The 22,898-nt window shown below is 40.1% G+C and overlaps 1 protein-coding gene across 15 annotated transcripts in view; it reads right to left on the bottom strand.

Moving 5' to 3' along the window:
• Positions 1 to 22,898, bottom strand: part of cacna1c (calcium channel, voltage-dependent, L type, alpha 1C subunit) — a 185,502-nt gene that overhangs the window by 61,711 nt on the left and 100,893 nt on the right. For 13 of the 15 annotated variants that reach the window (XM_051392190.1, XM_051392192.1, XM_051392191.1 and 10 more), the window contains exons 4-8: positions 17,362 to 17,501; positions 12,340 to 12,479; positions 10,666 to 10,818; positions 8,946 to 9,145; positions 5,162 to 5,265 (exon numbers count right to left, since the gene is read on the bottom strand). In XM_051392190.1, coding sequence (XP_051248150.1) covers positions 5,162 to 5,265; positions 8,946 to 9,145; positions 10,666 to 10,818; positions 12,340 to 12,479; positions 17,362 to 17,501 — 737 coding nt within the window. Of the gene's footprint in view, positions 1 to 3,132; positions 3,237 to 5,161; positions 5,266 to 8,945; positions 9,146 to 10,665; positions 10,819 to 12,339; positions 12,480 to 17,361; positions 17,502 to 22,898 lie in introns of all 15 variants that reach the window. The other 2 variants (XM_051392195.1, XM_051392199.1) reach the window with 1 other exon arrangement.

Genomic DNA, 22,898 nt, shown 5'->3' with positions numbered 1-22,898 from the left:
CAAGGAGAAAAGGTGTTAGTATGCAAATACAGATGAAAGCATATCCAGACAGACACATTGGAGCCGGATTCTCAAACTATTTAATTCATTGAGATATACATAATAGAAGAAAGCTACCAACAGTTCAATTCAGTTCTGTTTCTGTGTTGGTAAAAATGGTAACCATCATTAAGCCTGATACACTGGTGGGAAAGTGTATAATATAATTATAGATTGAAAGTGAGTTAGCCACTTTTTGTAATTGATGCAGATTAGAACTTCAATGTAAAGGCATCTAATTGTAATACTTCAAGGAGTCTGGCTATAAATTCAGTCCCAAAGTGTCCAACAGCCGGTGAACCAGTCTTCTTTCTCACTTGTAATTTAATTTATCTGTATTGTTGCTGTTCCAGGGCAACAGGGCCCCAGGTGATCCCAGGCCTGCTGGGAGTTTTAGGCTCTGCGGTGTGTTCTGGGTCCACCCCTGGGTCTCCTCCCAGTTGCAATGCGCCTGGTACAACCCCAGAGGGAGGGACAGAGAGGGCACCCCTCACCAGCTGTACCACCTCAGCTTGCTCCTGTCAAATTGGAGGAGAAGTGGCTCTGCACAGAGGTCGTCCCGCATCACTGAGCTTCTAACCTTTTGTCTACCGCCTCATTCTCTCAGTCACCACCCAGGGGTTCTGGCCATAGGTCGGAATAAAGATATACAGATAAATTGAGAGCTTTAGTTTGTGCCTCAGCTATCCTTTCATACAATGTTTTCAAATCTTCATGTAGTAAAATAAAATATATTTAAGTGTGTACATGTAGAATTAAAATTAACTATCCATTTATTTTCTAATGCTCCTATATACAATAATTATGGAGCGATCTTATTTCTTTTACTTTATTCTTATTAATACAGTATAATGTCTGCTTTTTCAAGAATTTGAGGATTTTGGGGGCCTATGTGGGAAAAGAGGTCATAAACTAAGATGATTTAAGACAACTAAGATCAATATTAGGAGAGTGTGAAATATTGGAATAATATGATGAAACCTGCTGAAATTACTTCCAGGTGTCAGGATGAAAGAAATAATTATGGAACATTTGATTAAACGCTGCACTTGGGGAAGGTCAAAGACACAGATGGAGTTTGTATAAAAAGAAGTTATTTGGATGAGATCTGACAGGAGCTGGGAGGCTTGGGGACATCTGCAGTTAAAAGGTGAACACATACAAATTTCGAGAGTCCAAACTGTGGAAGTTTGCTTATCTGAATATTCTCAATCAGATATGTAATTGTTTGTAATTTAACATGTGTCAAATGTTTAGTCTCATGGTTCCCTGGAGAGCAAGATCAGGATCCATAATGAAACTCTATAGACTATCATATGCCATTTTCATTGATCTTTACAGTCAGTCTGGAACAGAATTAGTGTGTGTGTGTGTGTGTGTGTGTGTGTGTGTGTGTGTGTGTGTGTGTGTGTGAGAGAGAGAGAGAGAGAGAGGAAGTGTGTGTGTGTGTGTCTTGTGTGAAATTTAGAGGAATGATGGAACCTCAGATCACACTCAACAGACAGCATAGGCACGCTCTCATACACACAATACAGATCAATGAGCATTAGGACAAACTGCTATTGTCTTGCTTGTCAGAATATTAGCAGGAGACCCAATCCTATTGATCTGTGTTTGTGTGTGCCTGTGTGTGTATATACTGTGTGTGAGTGTGAGCACACAACTCGGAGGCATCGCTCTCATTTCCCCCACTCTCATCATCTAATTTTTCTTTCCTAAATCATCACTGAATTCACTTTTTGTTTCTTTTTCTCTCTCTCCATTCTCTCCCAAGACAGCCTCTCTCTCCATTCTTTCTATTAACATAGTACATCAAATCCAGACAACCACAGTCACACCCGATGTTTCTGTCTCTACGTACATTGCTCTCCTTCTTCCTGTTTAGCCATTAGTTATTATGCCAATCTGAGACCCACACACACTCCATGGAAGAAGCAGTTGGTAAAAGGTCAGGCTGTGTAGTGTGCTGACAGAATCATTAGTCAGAAGTCAGACAAAGAGTCAGACAGCCAAACCCCCCAAGCTGTTTGGACCTGATAGACCTCTATTATTTTTCCCACAATGCTGCTGTCACATCACTGTGGGTATCAAGCGTCAGATTCGGGTCAGTCAGTCAGTCAGGGGTGAGACACTTCACTCCCTTAAACCTGTTCCATATCAGTGTTCACCATAACCTACAGCATGTGAGGAAACTCATATTCAAAATTATACTATACAAAGCTAATGATTGATTTATGTTTTTTAATGGGGGTTGGTGGGTGGCCAATAACCTGTCAAGGTTCAATAACCTCAAGGTTAATGTTTTAATGTATTCTCAAAAGCTGAAATCCAACTGCAAGCTGCAAAATATTTGTCAATATCTTTACAGTGTGTTCTACAAACACAACTTTCATTTGGAGTAATATTAGGCTGTGTCCACTAGGAGCCTGAATTTATATCACTGGCTTATACTGCTTTTTATTTTAAATTGAAATGACAGTGTTTTATGCCTTCCCAGCAGCGCTGGCAATGGGGCATTTTATGATAGTAATAGTGCTATTCTATAGAAGCAACACTGTAGAGTTGTAGAGGGTGAGTCATTTTGGCATATTGAGAGAGGTGATATCCAAAAGGCCTCAATAGAAGAGAATACCCATCTGCCTTGTCAAAGTGTCCTAGAGCCAGATGCAAGTACGACTTCACTACAGTCAGCTATAAAGATAATGACTCAAAATATATGCAGTTAATTTAGTTCAGTGGGCAGCGAACCCACATACACACGTGGAACTGTAAAACACTTCGGACACAAGCATTGCCAAATAGTATATAAACCATTTCCATGTGCCACATGTTGGTATGTATTGTGTTTCTAAAATACCTAAAGTACCTCTACCAGTTTTACTACAACACATAGACAGTACTTTTTTAACTTAAACACCATCTACAGCCAGGAGTGGGAAGTAGACAGAAGTAGAGTTCCCTCTAGCAAAAACAGCAAAGCTCTTTAGGAACAACAGCATGAAGGCATAAAGGGAGAGAGAGAGAGAGAGAGAGAGAGAGAGAGAGAGAGAGAGAGAGAAGTTAGTCTCAAGTGACCTTTAACCTTGCCCTTACCCGCTCAATACCCCCAGAACCAAGTTTAGCACAAAGAAGGATCCGATGATGATTAAGGTGACAAAATACACCCAGGGCCACCTGTACCCTACTGCATCATTCACCTAGGTGGAGAGATGTAGGCACGGAGGAGTGGGACCAAGGAGGGGAGACAGAATGGATGGATAGAAGGTAAAGTTGGACAGAGAAAAAAGAAGGCAAGTAGCGAGGACATCGATTGAGAATGCAGGGATGAAAGGAAGGAGCAAAAAGGAATGTTAGGAGGGAAGGGAGGGAAAAGGGGAAGAGGGAAGGAGTTAGATCCTTAGTGAAACTTCCCAACAGATGGAACCGTTTGCTTCTGCAGGATCCCTGCTGTGATTATGGTGCATTCACAGTATTTGTCAGAGTCACTTAGTGGGCCACATGGCAATGTATTTGGTCAGCTGTATTCAATGTGGATTTCCAAAGTTGGAGATGTACTGGTTGATTTAACAGCTATATTAAAATTTGGCCATGCAAAACAGTGATAATGACAGAAGGCTATGAATGACCCATAAGATAAACAAAACAACTGCACTTAGCGCTAACTGTTAGTGTGACGAAGCTGAGCTTCTGTGAAAAGGGAAGGTTACAAGTTTAAATACAGGCTCACTGTGGAGAAAATACATTATTAGTTAGACACTTCAACAGACCGTGCAGCAAGACTCCCATGGATTGGACATCATTACTGTCCTTATGACAAATAATTCTCTCTCAGTGTCTTTACTCTCACCACAAAATTATTCAATTAAATAAAAAAAAAGACATAAACAATTAAGTAATTAACTAATTATATATATGGTAAATTATGCTCCCCACTCAGTGTAGCCTTCCATCCCATAATTTCCATCTTTAATGCCATGTTTCCTCCAGACTCCACTCTGTTTTTTTAGCGTTCCACCTCCACGGCTGACCTGGGGGGTGAATTATTAATACCCCAGTGTGTCCCTACAGGCTGGGTGGTGCTTGTACCAAAACAGCGTGACTTGGCAGAGCGGGGTAAAACAGCACCCAGCTTGCCTGCTGGAGAGGCATTTATTGACACACACACGCAGCACATGCCTCTATACAAATATGCATATACTGTAGGCAAATACACAAACAATGTGAGCAAGCATGTATGTAAACCAACACACATGTATACACACAAGATTATCTTCAAATGCAGTCGGGTGTTTAAGGAAGAAAAAGGTCCTTTAAAATTGAGGGGTTTGTGTGTGTGTGTGTGTGTGTGTGTGTGTGTCCACCTGCCCATCACAGACAGGTTGTGACGGGATTTGGCCCCCTTGAGGTCAACTGACGTGAACATAACAGATAGACAGAGGGTGCGTCTCTGCTTCTCCTGTGTGTACTGTATGTGTAACTTTCTCTCGGGCTTGTGACTAAGGAGTGATTGAGTGGAACAGAAAGGAGAGAGAGCTTGAGATTTTGCTCAGTTCAGTGATCATCAGTTCATCTTTCCTCGACTGTAGAAGACTATGAACTGTTCAAGGCGGCTCTACTTTTACTGATGGACTACTGGCGTGAGAGTGCTGTTATCACATTATTTAATTTCTTCTGTTTACCACCTGACTGTACCAGGATTATCTGTACATTAATACTATTTTGGACCATTTGTAAATGTTGTATCAAGTTTTGTATTAATCTCTTATAGTGTATAGTAACTGTCCACAATTAAAATGATGATGTTAATAACTTGGATTACAATAATAAAGGCGGACACAGGATCATTTTATAGCATGGGAGTCTGGATTTATACAGTAGTTGAACAATACTGCCACAAAACTATTATGGTTCATTTTAAAAATAAAGCCAACTAAAATCAATAGCCTCCAGGAAGGTCCAGGAAGTCTTGTTGCATGGTCAATTATCACATCTAAGACACTATGTTCTGTACAGCCACACCACAAACAACACACACACACACACACACACACACACACACACACACACACACACACACACACACAGAAATTTGTACACACATGTCAACAGCACAACCTCTTACCCGCTCAACACCCCCAGAACGAGATTGAGAACGAAAAAGGAGCCGAAGATGACGAGAGAGACAAAATAGACCCATGGCAGCTCATAGCCCATAGCATCCTGCATCTGAGACAAGAAAAAAGAGGAGAGAAGGAGGAGAGAAGAGGGGGATTAAAGGAGGTGTAAGGAAAAGAGGGATTAGAGCAATGGGGAAGGAAAAAGAAATGTGTCAGAAAAAGGTTTGACATAGAATGAAGAAGTGAATGAGAGGGGGAAGCAGAGGTCAAGGAGAGAAAATGTGTTAGAGAGGGAAACAAGGAAAGAAAAGATGACGGCAGGAAACAGGAACAAAGCAGTGCATGTTAGAAAGTGCAGTAGAAAGACATGGCGAAGCATGGGTGGTATTGTATGACTGAGTGTGTGTATAAACCTATTTGTCCGCCTGTTGGAGAGCATGTGCTTGACAATCCACACTAAACAATACTTAACTGCTTTTGTAACTCAATGACAAACCTTTGCTCTTATTCAAAGAGAGTGTGTTTACACAGTTGCACAATCCCTTAAGAAATATTTACTTGGAAAGCTGGGTGGGCCTTGGGTGATCCGATCACAAGTGGACAGTTCTAAATACAAGTGTACAATGATCGCCAAGACGCATTGTGATCCGATCACTCAAACCACTTGTCGAGGCAGTCTGGGACACATTTGACCATGTATCTTCGTGCGTCCTGGGCCACATTGAATGACCACCTAAACAACTGACATCCTGTAAGTACACATGAAAAAAACCCTCTATTATTTGGTTACCTGTAATGCAAAGGACGTGCTTGAGCTCTTTTATCTGCCAAGATAAGCAGAACAGTTTTTGTCTGATTCAGTTGATTTGACCATTGAACTACTAACCAAAATATCCCCAGACCTTAAAAAAATCACAAAAGTTTGAGAGTTTTCGAGTGAGGAGAAACTTTATAAACTTTGTGAAACTCTATCTAATTTTGGGAAATGTTACACATTAGGTTATTTCTTACTTAGTTATCTCCCAGCGTGTTGGCTAGACAGTGGTACAACCTCCTCTACTGCCGTCCACTGTGACTGACACTTGGGCTGGCATCCTTCTCAGCAGCCAGGGGGCAGGAGAGACGCTTTGTGGTGGGAGCAGGACGCACACGCAGTTAAAAAAAGTGTATGTCCTACTCATAAAGTTAAGTTATAAAATTCCACAGTGCATCAGCGTCCCTCCTGCAGGGCGGCTAAGTAGTAAGTAAAAGCAACAGGCTAGTGTTGCCGCTGACATGAAAGAATGGACATAAAACTCACATACTTAAAGATGTCCATTTCTGTTCAGATCACCCAAGACACATGTTAATACCAGGTGTAAACAGTCTCTGAGATGCTGTGACTCTAGAATTGTTCATCTAAACAAGTTCTATTATTCATGGCATGTGACACTAAAGAAATCCAAGGGAAATCAGTAAAGATGACTTGTTTCAGGATATTCAGCTGCAGGGATTTATTCCACACACTCATCTGGATATTGTATTAAGGATTGCTTGAACAGAGACAGATCGTTCCTAGGGCTGACGTAAATGAGAGATGATGTGGACAAGGTGATGTCTGAGAAGTATTCAAGATTTGTTTGTTGAAATGTCAGATTATGAGTACGTACATTCAAATGATGAGCTTTTAAAAGACAACAGTAAAAAAGATACATTTTAAAGTAACACTGAATATTTCCAATTCTATCAATTAAAGAGCTGTTATTTTAACATGGTGACTGCAGGGCAGAGAGAGACAAAAAGGGAGATAAAGGAGGAAAAGAGAAGAGAGAGACAGTGTTCATTTGCTACAACAGCAGCAGCTAGTGGATGTCATTAATCTATATTCCTGAAAATGTAAGACAATGAAAACTATGTAAATGCATGGCCACAACTTAATGGAAGGCTTGGAGTTGCCTGAATGTTTTTCCATAATCATTTGTACTTATAACTACTTCTAAATAGGTCCCATTCATTATAAAGAGAGCTGGCTAGACAAACGCTCTCATAATAAGCAAATTGTATGATTTAACTAATGTGACGGTGTGTGTATGTGTGTGTGTGTGTGTGTGTGTGTGTGTGTGTGTGTGTGTGTGTGTGTGTGTGTGTGTGTGTGTGTGTGTGTGTGTGTGTGTGTGTGCAAGAGGTTTCAGCAGACAGGGTAGTAGCAGGAGGGGTGTAGAGCTAGTAAGCTCTCTGCTCCATGTGTATACAGTATATCCATTCAGACAACTCGCGTCCAAACACACACTGCTTGTATGTACAGTCATTAAGACATTTACTAATCTAATGATTCATCCATTAATTTAGTATTCTGACAGCTAGTCCCAGTTTGTACCGCTCATGTATTATCATTACATTCCAGTCACAGAGCTCAAAATCTGCTCCTCTGAAAGCGAAATCACTCGATATTTCTCAAAAACCTTAAATGTCATCTACCAGTTCTTAACACTGGTATTTCCAAAATCTACAAAGTCTTCAATCTGTCTGAATGAAAGGATAATCTGTCCGTTGCATATAGATTTCTTTATTCAAACAGGAAAGGTTTCTGAAAGTGACATACTGTATCTAATTGTTCACTTCACAATATGAACAAAACGTGTTATTATCAGGTATATTTATCTATATTATACCACATTTTGTGTACATAACACTAAGCACAAATCAAACACTTTTGGCTGATATTTTTTCTTTGATTAGATTTATATAGTCAAGATACATACAATAATACAATATACAGGAGAGAAACCTTCTCATTGTGCAGCAGGCAAATTATTATTTCATTAAGATGAACAGAAAAGTCTGAGCATCCTGGAAAATAAATACTGTCATAAATGCATGAAGTGTTGTTCAACAGCTATCTGGCTCTCTGAAACATCACTGGAGATTTAAATTTCAGAGAAATGAATGCTTAGCTCTGTAAATGTAATGATAATAATTAAAGATACAAACTGGGGCAACCTGATAGCTTGAAATCAGCACAATTTCATTGTATTGTTACACAGTTAATGCAGACATTCAGCTGAAAAGAAAGGATTACTACGCATCTGTACCACATGAGTGAGTTGCAGTGGAGAGGCAGACCGCAGTGTGCAGGCATATAGAGGACCTTTCTGTAACTGACACATGAACCCTTTCCACCTATTATCGGGACATCATCAATATCATAATCTGTGTGTGAAGCCAAACATCCACTGCAGAAGTCTGCTCTCTCAAGGAGGCGCATGTGTAAGTTTGATTGAACCTTCCCTTTCATTGATTGACAGCACAGACTAATCCATTGGTTTATTTAGCTGGATGGGGCTGCTGGATGTTACTGGCCATTTACTGGGGAAGGGATAGTTTTTGTGTGTTCATATGCCTTTGCGGCTGAATGTGTGTGTGTGTGTGTGTGTGTGTGTGTGTGTGTACGCGTATGTGTGTTCACTTGAATCAAGCATCAGGATTCTACACACGTTCCAAATGAATCGGCGCCTTCAATTACACAGTGTATTGTCTGCATCGATTTAGCCTGAGATATGAGCTAACACACACACACACGCACACACACAGACAAGCACAATCTGTGTGTGTGTCTTTGTGTACACACCTGCCTTTCAGAGACAAGTGTCTGTGTTATAGGTTTTTATTCTTTTCGCAAAAGCACTCATGTGGCACTGATGTTACAGATACAGTACAGTGACTACACACACCAAGCAGTATGGAACTCCTTGCACGCATACACACACACAAAGACATAACATAAAAACACTGCTGTGGTGTCCGACTCACCCAGTACAGCACGTCCGTCCAGCCCTCCATGGTTATACACTGGAAAACCGTCAACATGGCAAAGGCAAAGTTGTCAAAGTTGGTGATTCCGTCGTTTGGGCCCTCCCATCCCCCTTTGCACTCAGTTCCATTTTGCATACAGTGCCGACCATAAGCTCCGTCAGGTGCACACGGTGCCGGCTTTTCTTCCGCTTTGGTGCCTGTGATGAAAGAGATACTGTTATACTGCATCTTTTTGACCCAAACACAAGTGACTCTTGATGGGAGCAGCCGCTGGCTCCAGCAGAAAGTTTCTTTTAATGATATCCTTAATTCTACTTACAGAATCACACACAGAACCACTAGAGTCTCCTGGATAATTTAACGATACTACAGGTTTATGTTATGGCCATTATTTTTATTATTTCAGCTTTGTCCCTAAGAAATCTTTTTTTTTGTAAGTTACAAGCCTCCGCCACTATTGCTATGACAAAGAGGCCAGTCAGAGGTGTGAATCAGAGCTATAACAAATCCAGAATGCTTTGTCATCGCAACTGGGAACAACACACTGCACCATATTTCCTGGATTCGTCTAAAAAGGACCCAGAATTAGAGAGTGAACGGATACAAAAATAATAAATGTATAACCAGGTTTGTATAAAGCGTTATCTTTTGCTTTCCCTTAAATGTTAGAGGCTGATGCAAAACAATTTTAGTTATGGGATGTTTCTTACGGATTTGTTCCTTGACAGATGTAGTTTCCTCTCTCATGTTTTTATGTACACAGGCCTATAACTTAAAAAAAAAAAGCATCTTCTAATGTAGTTTCTCATCTTTTGCACCAATGATTCCATGTCCAAGTTTTCCATGCAATCTTTGTAAGTGGTCCAACACTACCAATGCAGAAAATGACTCTTAGGAGAAATATAATGTAAATCCCACTTTTAATTCTAAAATTGATCTACATCTAAACTAAAATAAGGTTAAAAAGGACACTCTGAACTAGAACCAAACAGGGGAGCCATAAAAAAATCAATGTGAAAAAGTGCTGTACTAATTATACAAAACAAGCTCTCGAGGGTGATGTATAGGATAACAGCAAGTAGTCCACCAGCACTTACCCAGTGCAAAGCTAATGCCTCTCATGGGACCTATAACATCCCCATAACAACACTCAAGTCCATTTATACCTAGGGGCCTTGACTGAAAATTGTTTCCATGGCGGCTGCTGTTTCAATTATTGGCCAAATCATTCATACTCAGAAACATAAATGATGGTTTAAATAATTAATGGAGGTTATCATTTAAACTGTTTAAGGTATGTGCCGGCATTGTTGGCTGATGGGTGATGTCTTACTGCAGTCAACGATTTATGCACACATCACTCTCATTACATCAGGGTAGTGAGGTGACTGCACAGCTATAGCTTTTTTTGCTATTTGAAAAGGTTTGTGTGGTGTACTATTCACCTGTGTGTCCATCTTAAGAGTTGAAGTGTGTGTGTCTGTGTGTTTGAACATATGCTTATTGAAGCATGCGTTCACAGGCAGTTGAATACATGCTTCAAGATGTATCTGAGCATTGAAGTGCGGTATGCAAGCGTATGTGTTTGATCATCCATGTTTGTTATGCATCTGTGCATCCGTGTGCAATAGTCTAGACACTCTCTCCCTCTCTCCCTCTATCTCTCTGTCTTCGTATATGCATGTGTGTGAGTGTGTATATGTGTGTGTGTATGTACCTATATGCTCGTAACGGCAGGTCTTGTGCATCTTGCCCATGAAGAGCTCCAGGCCGATGATGGCGTAGATGATGATGACGAAGAGGACCAGCAGGGCGATGTGGAGCAGAGGAACCATGGCTTTGATTATGGAGTTCAACACTACCTGTAAACCTGCATGACACACACACAGGAACTGCTGAGAATACATAGAAAAAGATTATCGGAATAGTCAATTATAATAATATTAATGATGAAAGCCTTGTGTAGTACATAACATAGCCAAATAGTTGTAGTTAATGACTATGTAAGCACTCAAACTGACTATAGTATTTGTTCTAAAGCTTTAATAATCTCTTTGCATGTCATCATACACTTACAGTGTGCACCTTCAGTAAGTTCCTCAGGAAAAATGCAGAACATGGTAGTTTCAAAACAGAACTCGCTCATAGGCGATACAACTTTGCAGTTAATTTACTGAATGCCTTGATGGACAAAGGCTCAGAATACTGCTAATAACTCACAGAAACTGGGACAGGAATACATTCTGTTAAGGAGGCGTATTAGTATTGGTGATTCATTTGTCAAAAAATTTATTGAGACATGATTTGGTGCATATAAATACACATTTTATCACTTTACAACAGCTTCATATTTTACTTTTTTGCATGTAGCTGTAACCAATGACTTTGTGCCAAACTATAGTACCTATAAACAGTGAATGTTGCATACTATGAGATCTTTAAAGGCCTCAATTCTTCTGTAAATAACAAAAAGTTATGTATATCCTCCAGCTAAAATGATGATCACAATTGAATTGTTATCAGTTTGAAATTTTGAGTGAAGACTGTGGTGATGTAATTTGGTGAAGTAAACGATAAAACTACAGTGGGTGGCATCAATGACTGAGGAGTACTTGGAATGGTTCTGGTATCTGTTAATTAAATTACATAACACAGTACTTGTTCCTCGTATTAGTTGTGTTGGCATGGTTATGACATCTAGAACCTATACGCATTTTAACAAAACAAGCAGGTTCATTCCAAAGTTAATTTACAGATCATTATTTCTGTAAGTTTTACAGCACAGAAGCAGCAATGGCACTGGAAGCCTTTAAAAAGTGTACTAATCAGCTAGCAAACATGCTGCTAATCAGTTGCCATGATACCAGTTCAATACAAAGTCCAGCAATGTTGGACAGGGTACAGACTAAATATTGTGCACTGCAGCACTCTTTCAAACCAAATGACAAGAGTGTGGGATGTGCACTGGCAGTCTGTGCATTTGCCTGCTACAAGAACTATCAAACACATACACACAGGTGCACACACGTGCATAGCCTTCATCCACGATATCTGATGTTTTCCTGTCTTTTGGCCTGTTGGATTATTGATTTCTGCAGTCACTTACACAGACAGGCTGATAGACAACTCATCTACTGCTCGTACTGTCTGAGTATCTGACAACAGCATAAGAGTACTCTGTGTGTGAAGTGTATGTGTGTGCATTTAGGTGCCACTGTGTGTGTATGTGTGGCATATAGCAGCAATATCAGCTCCAATCTGTGGTTCATTTCTCCCCCACCTCACCCAATCACCATTCACACCTGATCCTCAGAGTATCATTTCTACTCTTTCTTTCTTTCTTTTTTTTTTTCCTTTTTTCTTTCTTTCTTCCACACCTCTCAGTACTTACTGGGTACTCCAGAGACCAGTCTGAGGGGTCTGAGTACTCTGAAAGCTCTCAGAGCCTTGACATCGAAGCCTGCTGCCTTCCCTCCAATAGGAGTGGCGCCATCCCCCTTGGTGGCCTGCTCCAAGATCGCACTGAATAACCTGCAAGACAGAAAGTAATGACTTCAATAACCGTCATCATCAGGTTGACATCCCATTTCCACATACTAGAGAATATCTGAGAGAGGGGAAAACAATAAAAGAGATACAGACATACAGAGATATAATACAGAGTGATGAATATCTCTGGTTGCTAGCATTATAGCCTTCATTTCCATTTCCTCTGTTGCCACTGTTGTCAATACTAAACTGAACCATTTTCACAATGTTTATCATAATCTATAAAACAGTGAAAGTGTGGTAAACTTAGAGATCAATCTAGTTTGGGACCAACATTTTAAAAGCAAAGGGAATGATGAAGACATCTGCGCAGTTTCACAATCAAATGTGTTTCTTGGAGAAAACTCAACAGCAGAAAATAAAACACCTTAATTAGTTAGCTCTCCAACACAACAATAGAAAGTGTTTCATCTGTTCCCTCTGTCTTTCACAGATAAGGAAATGTGAGACACTCGACTTTAATGATTTGACAGTCAGCTCAACAGAACACTGTGTATGTCTGTAGTGAAGGGAGGTGTCTCCAAAAATGTGTTTATAAGTGATTGTGTGCTCATACTGTCAGATATAGCACACATCCCATGCCATGTGATGTCACACAACTTTCCCTTTAACACTGCTGAATTCATACAGTATATATCATATCATGTAGATATATAAAGAGACCAGTGAATCTCCCCCAAAGGCTTGCAGGATGACTCATGAGGAACATGAGATGAATAACATGATTTTTGTATGACTTTTCTTCTGAAATACATTGTTATTATAAATATTCAAAGTAAGCAGTCTGAAAAATGAAGCTCACTCTTTGGCACTATGCTACCCAGGTTTAGATTTTCTTTTAAGGTGTCACAAGCCAAAAAGGTTGGAGAGCACTGTTTTAAACAACAACTTTGTGGCAACAGTTTGGGGAGTATTGTTTTCTGTTTAAACATAACCTTCACAAAGCGAGGTCCAAAAGGATTATTTAATACTAAACTCAATCATCTACATCACCTTTATCAAGTTTGGGGTAGAATAACTTAAAAAAAATGCAATTGCCAAATGCTATCCAAGCATCAGTGCCTGACGAAGGGGAACATATCTGTGCAGCCAGGTTGTTTTTGTGAAAAGCCTTCCAAAAAAAGAGGAGGCTATAATAGAGTAGAAGCAAATTAATGCCCATGGTTTGGCAATGAAATGTTCAACAATCACACAGGTATAATGTTAAGGTGTCCACACACTTTTGACCATACAGTGTACATTCCATACACAAAGTGAATAGAAACACATAATAATGTAAAAAAAAAAAGAAAACTCTTCAATCAAAGGGCTAAACATGTTTCATGCTGTTGCCTTTTGTTGGGTATTATCCCCGATGAAATTATTACAGACATCTGGATGTGAGTGGCTCACAAGCTTGAAATGATGTACATCCAGCTGTGCTTATCACTCTCCCTCTCTCCTCTCTGTCTCTCCGAGATCCTTTAGAAATCACCATACAATACCATTTTCCAGCTAGTGCAGCTCAAAGGCCAGTCAGCAGCGCGTTAGTCATGGAGAATTATCAATTAGCACAGATGAAATGGCCACTTGAAAAGACCTCTCAAAACATATCGCCCTCTCTCCCTCTCTCTCTCGGGCCTCTCTATTTCGCACTAACTCCCTCTCAATTTGATTCTCTCTCTCTCTCTCTCTCTCTCTCTCTCTCTCTCTCTCCCTCTCTCTCGGTGGGAAGCACGCCTTTGAAACAGAGTATGAAAAGCATGTCAAGGATCCACAGTTTTGCACCATCAGCATTTCGCCCAGCATGTTTTGCCATGGTGGGGTGTTAAATGATAATTAGAGCCTTTGAGTGTAGCACCACATAATTGCTTGTGTACATCCACAGCTAAAGATAGTAGAAGCTGTGTACATTCATAAAGATAACAGAGTTTGTGTGGTTTCATTGTAATCAAAACACCACAATACCACTGAAAAACATCATCCAGTTCCCATGCTAAAGGTGATGTATTTAAATGGCTCTTTTTGCCTAGCTTAGCATAAAGCTATTCAATCTACAATGATATAAAACACAATAATACAGCAAATTGTAAAATTTGATAGGCTGGAACCAGTGAAATGTGAATTAAATGACTGATTTCTTTTTGTTTTTTTGCCAATCAGTGAATCAGGTAACCAACCAAATGCTAACTGTCAATACTTTAATCTCACATTTTTACCTGAAGGTTTCACTCTCTATACTCTCTTTTTTGTTGCAAACCTACAGCTATTTGACTGTCGATAAACAAGTATAAAGGTGGAAAAAGAGTGGAGAAGAAGTAGGAAGAGGAGAATAATACATGTGAGGGTAAAGAGAAATGATCGAGGACAGAGACGTGAAGAAGGAGAGCTATGTAAAGCAGATACAAAAGAGGAAGTCTATATAGTACGTAATCATATTGAACACACACACACACACACACACACACACACACACACACACACACACACACACACACACAGCATGAGCCTTCACTTATAAAGTCTTAGGTACACAAAACACATGTGTGTGTGTGTGTGTGTGTGTGTGTGTGTGTGTGTGTGTGTGTGTGTGCCTCTGAGGCTGCTCAGCACCAGGTACAAGCTCTTTCACCCATATGGTGAACAATCCAGAGGGAACGAACTCTGTCACTTCTCATCTATACACACACACACACACACACACACACACACACACACACACACACCCACACACACACCCACACCCACACACACACACACACACACACACACACACACACACACACACACACACACACACACACAGGCAAAGGCAGGCTGGCAGTTAGGCACACAGGCACAAAGACAACCACTCATGCATGCATGAGATACAGTGCTGCCACAGCTGAACATTTCCTAGATCTGTGTGTCCTGAGTGTGTGAAATTGAATGAGTGTGCGTATACAAACGGGTTTTTACTTTTTTTGTCATTTCCACAACATCCTTTTATATTTAAATGACAAAATAGGTCTAAGTCAGAGCCTTCCAAAATGACAAATCGCAGCTTTCCAGAAACATCTTGTATGAGAGTTTTGTAATCTGCTAGCCCTTAGCAAAGGAATAGTTAGGTTTAAGCACGTAAAACTTCTTTACTGAGGTTTGGGAAATGATTGTGATCCACTTTCAACAACTGTACTCACAAGGGAACTCTACTGTACTGCTGCCTTAATTCTGGAAAAGACATTATTGGCACAACAGCAAGAGGTGAGTTGTCAGATTTCAGCTCTATCTGCAAAAGTCAACATGCCAAAGCTTTTATGTGACCAAGTTATTGTTAATGTGTCAAAGGGGAAAGGAAAATTTGGTTACTTCAGAAGAGTAAGTATGCTTATTGTGGCTATTGTGTCTGCATCTAGTCTAGAGAGGCCATCCAGGTTTTAATCTAACAAAACAGCAAGCACCAACCCTGGAGCAAGACACTGAACCCTGCAGCTTGCATCTGACCTTCTGACCTCCCTGTGGCAGGGTTGCAAGGTAAACAGTTTGAATACTGCGTTACCGCTCAATTAAATTATGCTGCACCACAATAAAAGCCATAATTCAAATAGAGACAGAAAGAGAGAGAGACAGAGGCAGACAGAGAGGGTAGATAACAGCATAAGAGTGGTAAAGGTTGTGTTTATGCCAGGGGCGCTGGCACCATGATGCCAGCCGATGGGTTTTGTGTGTGTGTGTGTGTGTGTGTGTGTGTGTATGTCTATGGGGTGAAGCCAACCATTTTCACTTAGTGATGGCTAATGTGAGTGAACACTTGACTGGCGATGAACAAGACTCACTGAGTGTGTTTGTGTGTGCGTCTGTGTGTGTTGGTGCATTCATAGAGCCTTCCTTCAGGCTGAAGGGTGGTTTCTTGCACACACACACACACACACACACACACACACACACACACACACACACAGACTCATCCACATATACAAACACACATGGTCAATTAGACCATTTTTATGGCATTAATGTAACTGTCAGGTCCACTGGCTATTGTGCCATTACTCCGACACAACACTGTACACAAAGCACAGCTGGCAGGCAGGGCACGCACACACGCACATGCACACACGCACACACGCACATGCACACACGCACACACTCACAGGCACAGAGGGTTTAGCAGATGGGCTATGTTGCTGAGTTGCAGATAAAGAAAACAGAGCAGAGCTTTGCTATCAGCATCTAACAAGCTAATCAGTTTAGGCTTCACCAATACACTCTAGGCCAAAGTTTATTGCGGTTTTAATACGCATTTACTGTGAAAGAAGATTATTTTATGACAAAAGTTCTCCTAAAAGTTGTATTTTAATAAAAAAAACAAATATACAGTATTATTCGTGTAGACAAACAACACTCTATCAGCCTCTTCAAATAAATTTACATTGTGTGGCAGCAATTCAATTTTCAGTGAGTAATAAGGTCAATTTTAGTTTTCTTTTTTTTTTTTTATTACAATATTTTCCTCCTTCATCATTTTTTCAGCTTATAGTGAAAAAATTTTAGCAAATATAAGAGGAAGTGCAACAGCTTTGCTACTGGAATCAAAGGTGTTCATGCAAAAAGACACTAGCACTATGAGTACCTCTGGCATTAGACAGAGGCTGCCAATTGTCTTGGCTGTAGTTTCATTTGTTGACAGTAATTATACCAAGGTACTATGATTAATTTGGCAATGATATGCTGATGTTTAAAAATGTGTCAGGTAGCCCTTTTAAAAGCCCTGGAAAAAGACAGTTAATTACAATTATACAAGACTATCGTTGTTAACTACATAGATTCACTTAGTGTATCGTAGGACCATTAAAAAAAACATTTCACTGATTTTCATCTTTTTTTTGTGTTTCTGTCCACTCACCCTACGACTACGATGATGAAGTCCAGCAGATTCCAGCCGTTCCTCAGATAGGCATTTGGGTGGAAGAGCAGACCGTAGGCTATTACCTTCAGGAATGCCTCTACCGTGAAAATGATGAGGAACAGATACTCCACACGCTCCTGTTGAGACACACAGACAAGACAGGTCCATTTATTTGTCTGAGCAGCAGCATTACAGGAACGTAGAACAACTCAGTATGACAGAGAGCAAGCGTTGAATGATAAAAAAAGAAGTAGATGAAAGAGAGAGGAGATTATAGAAAGGCCTGTGGTTGTAAAGTTTGTTTTAAGCAGATTAAATTTCACATTTTAGTACAAACTATTAACAGGATACCAAATATCCAATTATCTTATCTATTTTCCCTTTTGATGTAGGTTATTTAGAGCAACTGGCCATACCAAAGCACTAAGATATACACACTTTCATAATCAATCATGACATTATTTATTTATGCCCACATCAACACTAAAGACCCTGTATGTGACTTATGAGTAGTGCTGGCTGCTTACTCTACTACTCTGAGTTTGTCAGCCAGAACAAAACGTTCTGTTACTGTTTATAAGGCTTCTGGGTGTGTGTGTGTGTGTGTGTGTGTGTGTGTGTGTGTGTGTATGGTGTGTGTATGGTGTGCGTGTGTTTGTTTATTTATGTGTGAACAAGTATTTGTCTAACTCGTAATCGTGTACACAATCAAAAGCATTTTGATTATTTAATCAAAGCGACTCTCTTCCTGTCCTGAGAGGCTACTGTCTGAAGAGAGGAATGCATGCGTGTGTGCATGTATACACACGCATACACATACACACACATATACTGTACACAAAACTCGTCTACTACAGAGTTCTTTGGAGATTGTTGTCATAGTGATGACCCCTGTCGAAGAGGGTCCTGGGAAATGTCCTGAAATGGCCTTGAGAGAGAGAGAGAGAGAGAGAGAGAGAGAGAGAGAGAGAGAGAGAGAGAGAGAAAGAGATCTTTCTGACCATTATAAACTTCCAAACAATTCATATCATCCACCTAATCATCCGTCATATCTGCTTTTTCTCAATTTTTTTTCAAGTTTATCACTGAATGAGATCAGGGTGCAAAACTATGAAGCTCATGTGTGTAAATAACACCGAAAATATTCTGTATTCAGAAATATTTTCTGTCCTCTCTGTCGGTCCCACTGAGGTACATCATTTTTTTTTTTAATCTAAAAATATGTTTAGCTCCATCCATCAATCTATCCATCCATCTCAGTCCCTGCTCCTCCTCCTGTTCCCACTGTTTTCCCATGGATGTACACTCGCAGTGGGCCAGAGGTTTGGGACAGAAGGCCGGCCAGGTCTCTCCAGGCTCCAAGGCCCATTCCTGGGAAGAATCCACTGAACCTGAGGCTAGAAGGACACAGCTTTTGCATGTGCCTGTCCAAGTTTACCCCAAAAAAAGCTTCAAAAGCTGACAGAGGTCAGAATCCCAACAGAATGATGCCACCAGGTTTTTTTTTTTTTCACCAGACATTAAAACTAGAGGTTGCATTATAAGTAATGACTTAGCATTACTGTTGCCCTAGCAAGGAGAAGCTACGTAGCTAGAGAAGCTGCGCCACATGCTTGACTGGTAGCACGTGACTGGCTGTGGGAGTGAGTGTCAACAACACTATCATGAAAAGTCACATAAAATAAAAGCACAACTGCCACTATTAATTAAGTCCATTTCAAAATAAAATCTGACATAATTAAACAAAAGTGTACTTCAGAACTATAGTTTAAACATTTTGTGAAAATAAACATTTAAGTTTGTATATTTTTCTGTACTTACTGATATGATGTTTTCTTTCCTAGTGTATTCATTATTTTATTATTTCTCATATTGTAGTACTGTACAGTGAGGCCATTGTCAGAGTACAAAACAAATCTACTATATACTTATACAATAATAATAACTTATACAATGCAAACCATTAATAATAGAATATTCTTTATCTCAAAATACAGTATCTAAATAACCCTCACTTAGTATAAATACCCTACTTTTTTAAGATACTAAATATTAAGCTTAGAGTTAAATTTCTTCAAATGTGTTTTACTCAAGTGATCTGTCTTTAAGAACTGGTGAAAAAGTGTCACTAAGGTTAAAAGCCCATGTTAGTGTTGGATAAGCTCATGTATACAGTGGCTACATTCGGATTTGTTGTTAAGGCTGATGTGAATCTAAAGTGGGTCCAGCTAAACAAACAACTTTCTCAGCACGGAGAGAGACGGTGTCAAACTACCATTACGCCACTCACATACACACATATCATGGGAATCAGTGATGTAGTCACAGTTTTGACATGACAGCTGTGGTTTCACTGTCAGGTTCAATGTTAAGAATGAATGGTTAGGCAGGTATTTATTTCAGTTTCTTCTATTTAAGTAACTTCTGGATATTAATAAAAGATTAATGCTTTGAGTCTGTGTACTTAATGATGTGATTATCATACAAACTAAGATTTGGAAGTGTTTTTCCCACACTTAGAAATGCTCGAGAATCTTGCGTAGGAAATGAGATGAATTATAATAAGGAGGATTTGTACATTTTGAAAGACAGACAACTTGAAAGGTAAGTTGATTTTTAGGCCAGGGTTTCTGCACCTGAATGGGCTGCTCAGAAACCTGTCTTAAACTTGTTTTGTTTCTCGTCTCTGTCTGTGTAACCTCCTCTCATTTCAATTCAAGCCCATCCAGTGTGCTTTATTGGCACAAACGTATCCATCTAAAAGATAAAGATCAAGATTTTCACATTAAACACCAGTCTTCTTTTTCAATCTGCGTGTGTGCGTCAGTTTCAGAGCCAAGCGAATTGATTTATTTGTTATATTCGTCATTCGTATTGCAGACCCTCTACCACACATAGAGTATTAGTAGTCTATGCGGAAGTAATTAATCTCACAAACCGACACACGTGTATCCTACCTCTCAAATACACAAAAGCTCTCCATCACTCTCTCTCTCAAACACACACAGATACACACACACACACACACAAACACACACACACACACACACACACACTCAGGCTGTGTGTCTGCCGGTGACAGGCAGACAGTGCGGCGCTCAGAAGAATAAAACAGAGAAAAACATCTGGTAGGAACAGCTCAGCCTGACACACACAGCCACACACAGCCCCACACACACACACACACCACACACACACACACACACACACACACACACACACACACACACACACACACACACACACACACACACACACACATCTCTGCCTCCTTTCCTTCCGTTCATAAAGACCCATAAAGGGCAAAATCCATAAGGGGCACTGCTAATCTGGTTAGTGACTGGAAAGAAATGAGAGAAAAGAAGAGAGAAGAGGAGGATGGATATGGGGGGGGGGGGGGCAGACTAAAGAGACAGAGTCAGAGAGAGAAGAAGGCAGACAGAATGACAGAAAGGTGAGTATGTGGGAGCAATAATTCAGTTAACTGTGATAGGTCAACCAAACCGCCTATCCATCAACTACACCAATCAGATTATAGTATCGACATTCTACCATACAGCGGACAATGTTTCCATTCGCCATGACCTTCTGTGTATATGTATGTGTGTGTGTGTGTGTGTGTGTAGCAAGGGAGGATTAGCCTTTAAGCTGTTTTGGAGAAAAAAAACCCACAGACACATCATAGTCTAGTGTGTGTGATTATATGAGTGTGTCTATGTTTCTTTCATGCAGTTTTCAATTGATCAAGAAGAAAAGAAAAAATACCCCGAACAAAAGAATGTACCAAATACTCAATAGGGCTGTGATTTGTCTGATGGATATTGCGACATTGTTTGCGATTAGTGGAATCACAACTATTAACATCAAGATGATGTGACATTTGTTGGTCGAACAAAACATGATATTGCACTTTGTCATATTGCGATTTCAATTAATTGTGCAGCCCTACTTCTCAACCATGTAAACACAAAACAGCAGGAGTACCACAAAGAAAACCTTCTTTATTTAACATGTACACAGCACAAACATATGCAGTCAAGACATTTTGATTTCATCTTAATATGAAATTCCAAAATCCAGCTCTTGTCATGCTGCAAATCTGAACTCCTCACCGTCTGGTAAACAGAAGGACACTGCCCCAGAATCTTTTAGAAGACTTTTTCCTGCTTAGACAGACTATAGAGGAACACATCCGGCCAACATCCGGTAATGATTTATTCAGATGCAGCAACCACAATGAGACTAAGTACAAGGGTCTGGAGTTGTGCACATTGCAAGTGTACGTCTTACTAGCAGGCTAATGATGTGACTGTGGTAAAGGAAAAGGAAAGACCAATTAAGTACAGTAGCTGTTAGACAAATGGATTGAGAACACACACGCACACAACTTATTTTTGTAACTTTTGCCATTATTCCTGTAATATTGTACTCACAAAGATCATTTCTTAGATCTGGGAACATGGTAATATCGCTAAAAAAGATGGGGCAACTAACATGAGCAGGCAGACAATGGTACAAATTTTTAACGAACTCCAAGGTTACCCAAACTTAATTTAAGTACAATTTAAGTCTTTACTTAAACTCTTAATTCAGTCTGTCTCACCAACTTTCCAACAGCTCCTCTCCCCATTCTTGTTGTCTCTCCCCCCTTTCTGTCTCTCCTTCTCATCCCTCACTTCCATGTCTTCACCTCCTCTCTTTCTTCCCCTCATCTCTCGCTCTTTCTCTCCCTCTCTCTGTGGGTGCCAACCAGAAGTTGCCATAGAGACCAAGATGGGTTCCGACGTTACCATGGAAACTGTGGGCTGCAGCAGCAGCGGCAGCATCAGACTTTCTCTCTTTCTCTCTCTCTCTCTCTCTCTCTCTCTCTCTCTCTCTCTCTCTCTCTCTCTCTCTCTCTCTCTCTCTCTCTCTCTCACACACACACACACACACACACACACACACACACACACACACTAAGGGATGACACTGATCAGTATTGTACCAAGAATATCCACAGCACAGAGTCCTAATTACTACTCTTCTGTCAGTATCCAGACTTCCTATTGTGTTTCTCGGTGTGCACATGTGTACACCAATGTGTTGTGTGTGTGTGTGTGTGTGTGTGTGTAAAACTGTGTGTGCTCTTGTATATGTGTGAAATTATGTGTTTATGTGCTTACGTCTGCTCCAGTGATCCATGTCATACTTAACAGTTGGCACCAGTTGACAGTACTGAACTTTATAGTGTCAGTCTGCACAAAGCTTGCATTGTTATTTACAACATACCCCACTGTTTACAATGTTTAATGCAACACCTTCTCTATAAAAGTTCCAGTTTCAGTGAGCGAATTGACCTGCTTCAGTAAAATAGTGGAAATATGACGGAGCTGAGACAATAGATGCAAAAGGGTAAACAATGTTTCATAATTATGGTTTGTAGTTTTTGCTTTCGATGAGGATTTAATAGAATTTCTGATGGAGCTTGTAATTTAGGGTTAAGTTTTGGGTCAGTGAGCCAAAATTTTTCTGTTTTGTTTTTTGTTTTCTCC

This window comes from Dicentrarchus labrax, unplaced genomic scaffold, assembly GCF_905237075.1.
Source record: "Dicentrarchus labrax unplaced genomic scaffold, dlabrax2021, whole genome shotgun sequence".
Taxonomy (NCBI): Eukaryota; Metazoa; Chordata; class Actinopteri; family Moronidae; genus Dicentrarchus; species Dicentrarchus labrax.
Note: the sequence above shows the minus strand (reverse complement) of the source record. Positions and strands in the feature narration are given on the sequence as shown.